Source organism: Theropithecus gelada, chromosome 18 (genome assembly GCF_003255815.1).
Source record: "Theropithecus gelada isolate Dixy chromosome 18, Tgel_1.0, whole genome shotgun sequence".
Taxonomy (NCBI): Eukaryota; Metazoa; Chordata; class Mammalia; order Primates; family Cercopithecidae; genus Theropithecus; species Theropithecus gelada.
Window position 1 is genome coordinate 1,127,660 of NC_037686.1, and position 13,154 is coordinate 1,140,813.

General features: G+C 41.0%; 1 protein-coding gene across 2 annotated transcripts in view; it reads left to right on the forward strand.

Moving 5' to 3' along the window:
* Positions 1 to 10,496, forward strand: part of CEP76 (centrosomal protein 76) — a 29,037-nt gene extending 18,541 nt beyond the window's left edge. The window contains exons 9-12 of one of the 2 annotated variants that reach the window (XM_025365013.1): positions 2,448 to 2,614; positions 4,713 to 5,046; positions 8,370 to 8,587; positions 9,624 to 10,496. In XM_025365013.1, coding sequence (XP_025220798.1) covers positions 2,448 to 2,614; positions 4,713 to 5,046; positions 8,370 to 8,587; positions 9,624 to 9,762 — 858 coding nt within the window. In that variant the 3' untranslated portion in view covers positions 9,763 to 10,496. The remainder of the gene's footprint in view (positions 1 to 2,447; positions 2,615 to 4,712; positions 5,047 to 8,369; positions 8,588 to 9,623) is intronic. The other variant, XM_025365014.1, reaches the window with a different exon arrangement.
* Positions 10,497 to 13,154: the final 2,658 nt, after the last annotated feature.

Genomic DNA, 13,154 nt, shown 5'->3' on the forward strand with positions numbered 1-13,154 from the left:
AGCCTCCTGAGTAGCTGGGACTACAGGCATGGAGCCACCATGCCTGACTTTTTTTTTTCTTTTTTTGGTATTTTCAGTAGAGATGGGGTTTCTTGGCCAGGCTGGTCTCGAACTCCTTGCCTCAAGTGATCTGCCCGCCTCAGCCTCCCAAAGTGCTGGGATTACAGGCAAAAGCTGGCACACCTGGCCATAAAGTTAAGCTCATTTTTAATTTTTCGATGTTATCATGAATGAGCTTTTACATTGACTATCTTTGCAGATATTATTATTTTACTTTTGAATTTTCTTTAGGACAAAATCTCAGAAATAATTGGGTCTAAAAGGTTGATTGGCCACATGCAGTGGCTCATGCCTATAATGCCAGCACTTTGGGAGGCCAAGGTGGGCAGATCACTTGAGGTCAGGAGTTCGAGACCAACCTGGCCAAAATGGTGAAACCCCGTCTCTACTAAAAATACAAAATTAGCTGGGTGTGGTAGTGCACACCTGTAGTCCTAGCGACTCTGGAGGCTGAGGCAGGAGAATCGTTGGAACCTGGGAGGAGGAGGTTGTAGTGAGCCAAGGTCATGCCACTGCATTCCAGCCTGGGTGACAGAGCGAGACTCCATCTCAAAAGAAAAAAAAAGTAAATTAAAAAATAAAAGATTGGTTATTACATTTTTGTAAAGTCACTTTAAGAGTTATAAAATGCTGTTTGTTTTCTTACAGTTAATTTTTTTAAAAAAACTGTAGCACCACCAATGCAAATTTTTTGGAGAAAGAAATTTCTTGGCCAGGTAAGGTGGCTCATGCCTGTAGTCTCAGCACTTTGGGAGGCTGAGGCAAGCAGATTGCTTGAGCCCAGGAATTCGAGACCAGCCAGGGCAACTTGGCGAAAGAAACCCCGTCTCTACAAAAACACAAAAAATTGCTGGGCCTGGTGATGAGCGCCTGTGGTCCCAGCTATTCAGGAGACTGAAGCGGGGGAATCGCTTGAGCTAGGGATGTCAAGGCTGCAGTGAGCTGAGGATGTCAAGGCAGCAGTGAGCTGAGATCACCCCTACTGCACTCCAGCCTGGGTGACAGAACTAGACCCTATCTGGAGAGGAAAAAAAAAAAGAAAGTTCTTCATTCTGAAACGCAACTCAAATAGTTATTTTTGCTTTTGCCTGTAGTTTTCCTACACTTAAATACAAAATTGTAGCCATACTGTTTAATATCTTAGTAATTTTTTTCACAGAACACAGTATCAGATATTTTCTTTTCTTTTCTTTTCTTTTCTTTTTTTTTTTTTTTTGAGACAGAGTCTCACTCTGTTGCCCAGGCTGGAGTGCAGTGGCACGATCTCAGCTCACTGCAAGCTCCGCCTCCCGGGTTCAAGTGATTCTCCTGCCTCAGCCTCCCGAGTAGCTGGGATTACAGGCACACACCACCATGCCCAGCTAATATTTTCTGGTTTTTTATAGGTCTTTATAACTTTTAAAATTGAAAGTAATATAACCACCTCAAAGAAAATCTGGAAAATAGAGTGGAAAATTATATATAACCTCCCCAGTAGTAACCATTGTTGGCATTTTGTTGTTGTTCTTGCCAGTCATTTTTCCTATGTATATATATTTTCTTGAAATTATCACATATAGATACTATCAGTCATTGGTTGAGTGCTTTCCATTAATTTGCATTTCTTGCTGTATGACTGGTTTGCTTGTTTGTTCATGTCCTTCAGCTATTAATCTATTAAAATATTCCAGGCTGGGAACAGGAGCTCATGCCTATAATCCCAACACTTTGGGAGGCTAAGGCAGGAGGATCACTTGAGCCCAGGAGTTCAAGAGCAGCCTGGGTAACACAGTAAGACCCCCGTTTATACAAAAAATTAGCTAGGTGTGGCACTGCACACCTTTAGTTCCAGCTACTTGGGAGGAGGCTGAGACAGGAAAATCACTTAAGCTTGGGAGGTCAAGGCTGCTGTGAATCATGTCACCAGCCTGGGTGACAGGACAGGCAAAAGGCTGTCTCAAAAACAAACAAAAAAAAATTCTACTTTTCTTTCTATGTTGTGTGAGTTCTTTATAAAACTTTTTTTTTTTTTTGGAAACAGAGTCTCACTTTGTTGCCCGGGCTGGAATGCAGTGGCGTGATTGCAGCTCACTGCAACCTCTGCCTCCCGGGTTCCGGTGATTCTCTTGCCTTGCCTCCCGAGTAGCTGGGACTATGGGTGTGCACCACCACGCCCAGCTAATTTTTGTATTTTTAGTAGAGACGGGGTTTCCCTATGTTGGCCAGGCTGGTCTCCAACTCCTGACGTCAAGTGATCCACCCGCCTCAGCTTCCCAAAGTGTTGGGATTACAGGCGTGAGCCACTGTGCCCGGCCAATAAATTTTTATTATAACTTTGTATTTAAGTAAGTAATGAGGAAACAATATGGAAGAATGAATACTTCATTTTAATTTGTCTTATCTTCCAGGGTGACTGTGAAGATCACGCTAACCTTCTGTGCAGCCTTCTTCTTGGATATGGATTAGAAGCCTTTGTTTGTGTTGGGACCAAGGCAAAAGGAGTACCTCATGCATGGGTTATGACTTGTGGAACTGATGGGACCATCACTTTTTGGGAGAGTTTAACAGGACACAGGTTAGTCTACTAAGTGTATAAGGATATTAAAATGAAGTTATAAGTTTTTTTTTTTTTTTGAGACAGAGTCTTGCTCTGTCGCCCAGGCTGGAGTGCACTGGCACAATCTCAGCTCACTGCAACCTCCGCCTCCCAGGTTCAAGCCGATTCTCCTGGCTCAGCCTCCCAGTAGCTGGGATTACAGGTGCACGCCACTGCACCTGGCTGATTTTTATAATTTTAGTAGAGACAAGTTTTCACCATGTTGGCCAGGCTGGTCTCAAACTCCTGACCTCAGGTGATCCACCCACCTCAGTCCCCCAAAGTGCTGGGATTACAGGCGTGAGCCACCGTGCCCAGCTTAAGTTTTAAGTATTTTAAATTATAAGGGTTTTTTGTCCATATTGATGGTACTTGAAGGTGTGTGTTGATGATTTTAGTTAGAGCCTTTTTAGTGATTATGTAAAAAAGTACTTCAATTATGGCAGCTAAGTAAATGAACTCTAAGAAAACTTTTACCTCAAATATTCTTTACCAACATGATGTTGGTAAACAGTAAATTATATTTACTAGTTGTGTATGATTAGCATCTTTTTTTTTTTCAATTTTCTCTCTCTTTTTTTTTTTTTTGGCAGTGTCTCACTCTGTTGCCCAGGCTGGAGTGTAGTGGCACAGTCACAGCCCACTGCAGCATCCCCTTCCTGGGTTCCGGTGGTCCTCCTACCTCAGCCTCTTGGGTAGCTGGGACTGCAGGTGTGCACAGCCATGCCTAGCTAATTTTTTTGGAGGGATGAGGTTTTGCTGTGTTGTCTGGGCTGGTCTTTAATTCCTGGGCTCAAGCAGGCTGTCCGCCACGGCCTCCCAAAGTGCTGAGCCACCACCCCTGGCCGGCATATGTTTTTTTCTGATGATCATCCCTAAGCCTGAAAATAAGTTCAAGTTGTAAATCATTATTTCTTTTTAAAATTTGATGTGGTTACCATCTCCATGTTGGCAATCCACTGGACACATTTTTTGAAGTACTTTAGCCTGTCATCAGATTTTGAAAGAGCTGAGTACCTCTGTTGTAGGACTTCCTCCTTAGTTCAGCTAAGAGCTGGGTCTTTGTCACACGGCCACGAAAAATTAGGCTCGTAGGCAATTTGAAGGGGGAGAAAAATGGAATTTATTGGACAAAAAGGAAAAAAACTGGGAAACAGGGACCCTCCACAAAGCCAGAGTGCCTGCTAGTGTGCTTCCCGCCTCGCAGATTCACTTCCAGGGTCCACTCAGGAAGAGGAGGGGCCAGGCTCCTCCCCACTGCAAATTGCTGAACTTGTGTGGCTCCACCCCAGTGTGCGCTCCTCCCAGTGCACAGGCTGGTTGGAGTTTCTCTGGGGACCCCTTTCCACCTGGCTGTCTCACTTCTCTTCCTGGAATATTCTCTTTCCTTAGCTTATTTCTTATAATTGTCTTTCAATATTCATTATTCCTCTCTGGCTGTTCGCAGTTTTTCCTTCATCTTGTCTTCAAATGTATGTGTTCTAGAGGCCCGGCCATGGGCCCTCTTCATTTCCCTGAGTCCTTTTTCTCCCTGGTTGATAATCATGCCCAGTGATGTTTTGGTTAGTTGTACCTAAAAATGCATAACCAGATTATTTTAATTATGTTATCTGAGGCAAACTTTTTTTATTTTTTATTTTTCTTGGAGACGGAGTTTCACTCTTGTTGCTCAGCCTCCCAAGTAGCTGGGACTACAGGCACGCACTCCCACGCCCAGCTAATTTTTGTGTTTTTAGTAGAGACAGGGTTTCACTATGTTGGTCAGGCTGGTCTCGAACTCTTGACCTCAAGTGATCTACCTGCCTTGGCCTACCAAAGTGCTGGTATTACTGCACCCGGCCTTTGATCTTAACAGTATACATAGAATGTATTCTGTTGTTTAGAGTTGGTTTCAGTATTGTAAGATGTACCATACAATTAATACAAAGTAATCAAATTGTGGAAATAAAGAAAAACAAGTATTAAACTCTAGTTCTGAAAAGTAGTTATGGCCTTAAGTGTTAGAATAATTTTCTCAGTAAGATGCTGCCTTCTTAATTTTTAAGTTCTCATATGTAAAATTATTTAATTTTTTTAGGTACATCCATAAACCTACCAATCCTGATGAACCTCCAGTTGCTGAACAGCCCAAACCACTGTACCCATATCGAACAATTGGTTGTGTTTTCAACCATCAGATGTTCCTGGGAAATTGTCAACCCTCTGATGCAGTAGAAACCTGTGTATTTGATTTGAATGATGAATCCAAATGGAAACCCATGAGTGAGGAAGCAATTAAATCTGTGTGTGCTCCTGGAGCTACAACATCCCTTCCTCCCTTTCCACCTCTGTGTGCGTCCACAATTGACGCATCAGTAACAAGTAATGAAATTGAAATGCAGCTGAGGCTCCTAGTATCAGAACACAGGAAGGTAATTCACACTGAAACAGTTGTAGTTTCCTACTTCTTTTGTGTATTATTGTATTTAACTATTTTTTGGTGTGTGTGATAGTGCCAGTCACTATTCTAGACCTGAACAAAACAACTATAGTCCCTACTATTATGAACCTTATAATTTTGAAAGTCGTGAGAGTTTAAGTTCTGAGACTCAAAAATCTCCAAATTAATTAATACTTATAGAATGAATTACTTCCTCTTAGAAATGAAGAATGGTGAACTTGTTCACATCCCTTAGAGTCAAGATTTTTGCTGAATACCACTATTTGGACTTCCTCTTTGTGAAATGCTTATTCACATATTTGCCCCTTTAAAAATCCTGGGTTAGGCTGGGCTTGATGGCTCACGCCTATAATCCCAGCACTTTGGGAGGCTGAGGTGGGTGGATCGCTTGTGCCCAGGAATTCAAGACCAGCCTGGGGAATATGGTGAAACACTATCTCTCTATTATTTTTTAAAGAAAAAATATGTATACTGGGTTATATTTTTTTCATATTCATTTTTCTCCCCAGGTTGGTTTCTGTTTGTTTTCATATTATACTCAACTAAGTAGATGTCTGGCTTTAATCTGCATTTCCCTGATTACTTATGAGATCAAGCCTCTTTTACTTTTATTTTTATTTTTTATTTTTAAGATGGAGTCTCTCGCTCTGCCACCCAGGCTGGAGCGCAGTGGCGTGGTCTTGGTTCACTGCAACCTGCACCTCCCAGGTTTAAGCAATTCTCCTGTCTCCGCCTCCTGAATGACTGGGATTATAGACATGTGCTACCATGCCGCCAATTTTTGTATTTTTTGTAGAGATAGGGTTTCACCATGTTGGCCAGGCTGGTCTCGAAGTGATCTACCTGCCTCAGCCTCCCAAAGTGCTGGGATTACAGTTGTGAGCCACTGTGCCCAGCCAGATCAAGCCTCTTGTCAAATAGCATGAAGATTTCCTTTGTAAAGTGCCTTTAAGAAGATATAAAAAGTATTAAGTCATAAAGGAAAAGATTATATCTTAAAGACTTAAGTTCATCAAAAGAACACATTAAGAGATTGAAGCTGTGGGGTGGGAAAAGTTATTTGTAACACGTATCACCAACAAAGGACTCGAATCCAAAATTCCTACAAGATTGAGTTCTAATTCGCCTTTTAGGGTTCCCTGTTCCAGTCCCCACCTTGGGTGAGCCCTGTTTTCTATGTTCTTTGAGGCTATCAAAGGCAAACGGATTTATCAAACATGTTCTCTGGGTTCCCAGTTACTCTTAGCTTTGGCCTCTAATATATTTCTTATTCACTTGTCAACTTATCAAAGCATTTAAATATATATTTTGGAAAACTTGGCGTTTGTAATATGGTTTCAGCAAGAGTTGGTCAGGATACCTCTGGTCCATTATATTGCTGGAAATGAATGCCCCTTATTACTTTTTCTTTCCTTCCATCACTTGTATTGCCTTTAGCTTTCTTTTCTTAGGTTCTGCTTACAAATAAAAGCAGTATCTTATAAGAATTACTTTTGGCCAGGCACGGTGTCTCACGCCTGTAATCCCAGCAGTTTGGGAGGCTGAGATGGTTGGATCGCTTGAGCTCAGGAGTTCAAGACCAGCCTGGGCAACATGGTGAGACCCTGTCTCTACAAAAAGTACAAAAATTAGCCGGGTGTCGTGGCGCATGCCTGCAGTCCCAGCTACTTGGAGGCTGAGGTGAAAGGAGCTGGGGAGGCGGAGGCTGCAGTGAGCCGAGATTGTGCCACTGCACTCCAGCCTGGGTGACAGAGTAAGACCCTGTCTCAAAAAAAAAAAAAAAAAAAGAAAGAATGAATTACTGTTTATAGAAAAAGAAAACGAAGCTGTGACGGATGCCAGTGTTGATCACTATTTAAGTTAAGGTGCCTGTAAATCAGCAAAAGTTCACATTTTGCCACAGGAGAAGCATTGTTAATCATGGACCTTTGAGACCATTTGTGACGAGTTAAAACTTTGAATGTGAAATGAGGAAATGCCAGAGATCCATTACGATAATCAAAATATCTAGAATTTTGAGAATTTTTTGTGTTTGTAACAATATTATTTTTAACTTCATATGTCTAGATATCAATAGATATCATTTGGTGTTACAAATGGAATCATGGGCTGGGTGCGATGGCTCATGCCTGTAAATCCCAGCACTTTGGGAGGCCAAGGTGGGTGGATCACTTGAGGTCAGGGGTTTGAGACCAGCCTGGCCAACATGGTGAAACCCCGTCTCTACTAAAAATGCAAAAATTAGCTGGGCTTGGTGGTGGGTGCCTGTAATGCCAACTACTCAGGAGGCTGAGGCAGGATAATTACTTGAACCTGGGAGGCAGAGGTTGCAGCGAGCCAAGATCGTGCCATTGCATTCCAGCCTGGGCAACAGAGTAAGACTCTGTCTCCAAAAATTAAAAAAAATAAAAAATAAGTGGAATCATGTGTTTTTAACATTAGAAATATGTTTTAAGCTCCCTAGGGGCCTGTAAAATGTGTTCATCTCTTTATCTCTTATAGTATATAAGTTTTATAGAGTACATGTTCAGTAAATACTTGTTTAATTACATATAGAATTAATTTGTTGACTTTTCTCACTTCTGCAGTTCAGTTTATGGTAGGAAGAGTCAGTCTTTAGTAAACAGATTCATTCTTACTAAGCTCTTTTTTTTTTTTTTGAGACAGAGTCTCGCTTTGTCACCCAGGCTGGAGTATAGTGGCATGATCTCGGCTCACTACAAGCTCTGCCTCGCGGCTTCACGCCATTCTCCTGCCTCAGCCTCCTGAGTAGCTGGGACTACAGGCACCCGCCACCACGCTCGGCTAATGTTTTGTATTTTTAGTAGAGACAGGGTTTCACTGTGTTAGCCAGGATGGTCTCAATCTCCTGACCTCGTGATCAGCCCACCTTGGCCTCCCAAAGTACTGGGATTGCAGGCGTGAGCCACCACGCGCGGCCTAAACTCTTTAAAGTTAAGTAAAATATCTCAAAATATCAGAATTATACCTGTCCTCCATATTAAGACTATTTCATATAGTATTTTGTAGTAGATATTAGAGTACTACAGGATTTGGGGACCTCGTGAACGACATTGTTTTGAATTTTTTTTTTGGTTATTTCTCTAAGAAGTAAAATCTGATAACCTGTAGATTTTTATTTCTATGCATCCCTATAATAATTATTATTAAAATATTATGATAGCTTTTAAAAATCTTTTCTTGGTATACATTAAAATGATCAACATTTTTATTTAGTTGGTTTTGAAAATATTTTTGTATTTCACTTTTTCTTTTTCTCTTGATTGCTTATAGGATCTGGGCCTCACTACTGTTTGGGAAGACCAGCTCTCCTACCTTTTGTCACCAGCTTTGGCTTCTTACGAATTTGAGCGTACAACAAGTATTTCAGCAGGCAATGAAGAATTTCAAGATGCCATAAGAAGGGCTGTGCCTGATGGTCACACATTTAAAGGGTTCCCAATACATTTTGTGTATAGAAATGCAAGACGTGCATTTGCCACATGTCTTCGGTAAGGTGTAATTTATGGAATCCTTTTTTCAGTTTAGGAATCTTAGAGATCAGTCTGGCAGGGTTTTTTTTATTTTGTGTTTTTTTTATTTTTTTTAACTCAAGGTCTTGCTCTGCTGCCCACGCTGGAGTATAGTGGCACAGTTATGGCTCACTGCAGTCTGGACCTCCTGGGCCCAAGTGATCCTTCCACCTCACTCTTCCAAGCAACTGGGACCACAGGCACGTGCCACCATACGTGGCTATTTTTTTTAAATCTTTATTTTGTAGAGATGGGGTCTTCCTATGTTGCCCAGGCTGGTCTTGAACTCCTGGGCTCAAGCAGTCTTCCCACCTCGGCCCCCCGAAGTGCTGGGATTGCACGTGTGAGCTATTGCACCCAGCCTAATCTGGTAGTTCTTTAGGAGTGACATCCGAGTCACATGGGAGCTTCTTCAGTGACTTACCCTCCTTGCCACAGATTCTGATTCATTTGGTCTGAAATGTAGCCCTAGATAGTCTGGGATGATTTTCCCAGTGATTTTGGTGTAGTCTCAGGTATCTCTGATTTTGTTTGGACTATAAGGAAATAGTCTGTAATGTGAATAGCTTGACCAAAATTATAGTGTCTTTGATAGCAGAGACAGAATTTGAAAAGATTATTTTATTTATTTATTTTTGAGATGGAGTCTCAGCCTGTCACCCAGGCTAGAGTGCAGTGGCACAATCTTGGCTCACTGCAACCTCTGCCTCCCGGATTCAAGTGATTCTCCTGCCTCAGCCTCCCAAGTAGCTGGGATTACAGACACCTGCCACCATACCTGGCTAATTTTTGTAATTTTTAGTAGAGATGGGGTTTCACTATGTTGGCCAAGCTGGTCTTGAACTCCTGACCTCAGGTGATCCACCTGTCTCGGCCTCCCAAAGTGCTGAGATTACAGGCATGAGTCACCATGCCTAGTCTGAAAAAATTATTTGAAATACTGATTTACTTGCAAATAAGGAAGTAAAGTGTATGGTCACTTCTTAATTGAATACTTTTTTTTTTTCTTAAATAGATCTCCTTTCTGTGAAGAAATAATCTGTTGCCGTGGAGACCAAGTGCGACTGGCAGTTCGTGTCCGAGTGTTTACTTACCCTGAATCTGCATGTGCTGTTTGGATCATGTTTGCTTGTAAATATCGCTCGGTATTATAGGGCCAATATTTATGTAAGAATTATACCTGTGTGTAATTAGAATTTTACACATTGTACATTACTTAGCTATTTAGAGGTTTGTTATTTTAAAATCACAATCTGGCTTGAATGGCATGTTTCAATTTTGTATATATACTTGACTGGTAATGTTTAAAAAAAAATCATGTGTTCCTTTAAAAATTAAGGCTGAAAAACTTGTATAAATCTCCCTGGAATTTAGTATAAATTAAGTGTATATTCTATTTTAATAAATGCTACTTTGTTTACAGTTACCAGTAGTTTAAATATTAATATAAAATGCATTCAGTTTTCTTTACACTAACAGGTAATCAAAGAGATATTTGTCTAAGGGTTTGAGCCCTAGAAAAATCAATATGATCATTACTTTTCACAGGTTAATGGGATTATTTTATACAAATTAGGAGAAATTAACTTCATGACAGATTTATTTATTGCATTGGTAAAAATAAATGTTGATGAATTATCACTTTTGTGGTTTATTCCTAGCCCTTGGGATATTTGAGACTGTCCAGAAATTTATGGTTGGACCTTGAAGCAAGAATAGGAAAAAACTAATACCAGAAAAGCATAACTATTAATAACCTCATATGAAAGTACATGAATCATTTAGAAATATTTATCAGTGTGATTCGTTGTAAAAATGAACTGGGTATTTTAGAAAAAATTTATTATACCTCTTTGTTACGATACTGATAAATTGTGATCTTGCAGTCTATCACTGACTTTCTGTGGTCAGAGGATTCATTACTAGCCTCTTCATGGATTCTATCTTCTGAAACCCTTTTTTCTTTCTTTTCATTGTGATAAAAAAATCAGCATATATGTGACTAAATGAGAGATTATGTGAGACCACAGAAAACAAGCATATGTGAGTGACTCCATACTGATTTTTGTTTTAAAATTGAGCACGTTTTCAGAGTTTTTTAAGGCTCGGCACAGTGGCTTATGCCTGTAATCCCAGCACTTTGGGAGGCCGAGGTGGGCGGATCACTTGAGGTCAGGAGTTCATGACCAGCCTGGGCAACATGGTGAAACCCTGTCTCTACTAAAACTACAAAAATTAGGCGGGGCGTGGTGGCTCACACCTGTAATCCCAGCTACTCAGGAGGCTGAGGCAGGAGAATCGCTTTAACCTGGGAGGCAGAGGTTGCAGTGAGGTGAGATTGTGCCACTGCACTCCAGCATGGGAGGCAGGGCAACACTGTGTCTCAAGAAAAACAAAAAACAAAACAAAAGGGCCGGGCATGGTGGCTCACACCTGTAATCCCAGAACTTTGGGAGGCCGCTGTGGGTGAATCACAAGGTCAGGGGTTCGAGACCAGCCTGGCCAACATAGTAAAACCCTGTCTCTACTAAAAATACAAAAATTAGCTGGGCATGGTGGCATGTGCCTGTAGTCCAGCTACTCAGGAGACTGAGGCAGGAGAATCACTTGAACCCAGGAGGCGGAGGTTGTGATGAGCCAAGATTACGCCACTGCACTCCAGCCTGGGCAACAGAGCAATACTCCATCTCAAAAAAAAAGTTTTTAAAAAATTAATTTTAAGTAGCTAGGCATGGTGTCACACGCCCATAATCCAAGCTACTCGGGAGTCTGAGGTGGAAGGATCGCTTGAGCCCACAGAGGTTCTGGTGAGCTAAGATCACATCACTGTATTCCAGCTTGGGTGACAGAGCAAGACTCTGTCTCAAAAAAAAAAAAAAAAGTGAAAGCTCATTCCTCAACTTATTTTAATATGTTATATATTAAAAAAAACTTTTAAGTGAACAAAAGCAAACATTAAAAAGAGTAGCAATTCAACTTTTTGCAAGAAGCTGCATAATACATGATATGAGGGGTCTGACTGCCTATTTAGCACCTCTGTGCATAGTTCTTTTTACTTTTTTAAGTTTATTTTTTCAAAGAATCTTCGTTCACTCTGATGTGTGTAGTTCTTAATTTAGTTGCTTCATCCATTGATCTTAAGAAAGTAACTCTATACCAGTTGGCTATCCAAGTTATTATTTTAATCACTTTAATTCACCCCTACAAATAAAATGATTTTGTTTTTCGAAAATTAAAATCTAAACGTGTCTTAAAATTTACTTTTTGGGCCAGGTGTGGTGGCTCACACCTATAATCCCAGCACTTTTGGAAGCTAAGGCCGGAGGATGGCCAGGAGCTCAAGACCAGCCTGGGAGCATAGAGACCCCCCAACTCTATAAAAAAATAAATCTGCTTTGTTTTATTTTTATATATAATAAATACTTATGATTCAATTTGTTTAAAAAGTCTGAAAATATTATGATCCCTATTCTACAATTTTCATCAAAAATGGTACTCAGATGTTTCATGTGAAACTGACATGACTGTAGAAAATTAGCAAAATAATAATTAAAGCTTTTTTTAAAGCATAATGGCTCACACCTATAATTCCAGTACTCTGGGAGGCTGAGGCAGGAGAATGTCTTGGGTTCAGGAGTTTAAGACCAGCCTGGGCAATATAGCAAGACCCCATTTCTACAAAAAATTTTAAAAATTAGCATGGCGTGATTGTGCACACCTGTGGTCCCAGCTACTTTGGGAGGGTGAAGTGGGTGAATCACTTGAGCCCAAAAGATTGTGCCACTGCACTCCAGCCTGGGTGATAGAGCAAGACCCTATCTCAACGAAAAAAAAACTTTTGCCAAAATTACAAATAAAGCTATCAACAGAAAATTGCTTGTAATTTTCAACTTTTGAGACAAACTATGAGGTATGCACTAAGAGACAGACTATATTAAGATCAAGGCTGAATTAACATTGAGGCTGAGTTTCCCACCTTATTGTACCAGAGTAATGTGTATTTCAAATGCGCTTTTGGTATAAACTGTGTAATAAATATGCTTTTTATGCACCAAGAGTCTGGCATTAATATTTTTCTCTAAAGACTTATAAGGTTATTTCAGTGCATGTACCACTAGAAGTCTGCTATTATTTTTTTTTCTTTTTTCTTTTTTTTTGAGACAGAGTCTCACTCTGTTGCCCAGGCTGGAGTGCAGTGGCGCAATCTTGGCTCACAGCAACCTCCGCCTCCCAGGTTCAAGCAGTTCTCCTGCCTCAGCCTCCCAAGTAGCTGGGACTACAGGCACATGCTGCCACACCAAGCTAATTTTTTTGTGTTTGTTAGAGATGGGGTTTCACCTTGTTGCCCAGGCTGGTCGCGAACTCCCGAGCTCAGGCAATCCGCCCGCCTCGGCCTCCCCAAGTGCTGGGATTACAGGTTATGAGCCATGATGCCTGGCCTGTTCTTACTAATAATTTTTCTTTTTCTTTTTTTGAGACAAGAGTTTGGCTCTTGTTGCCCAGGCTGGAGTGCAACAGCGCAATCTCAGCTCACCACAACCTCTGC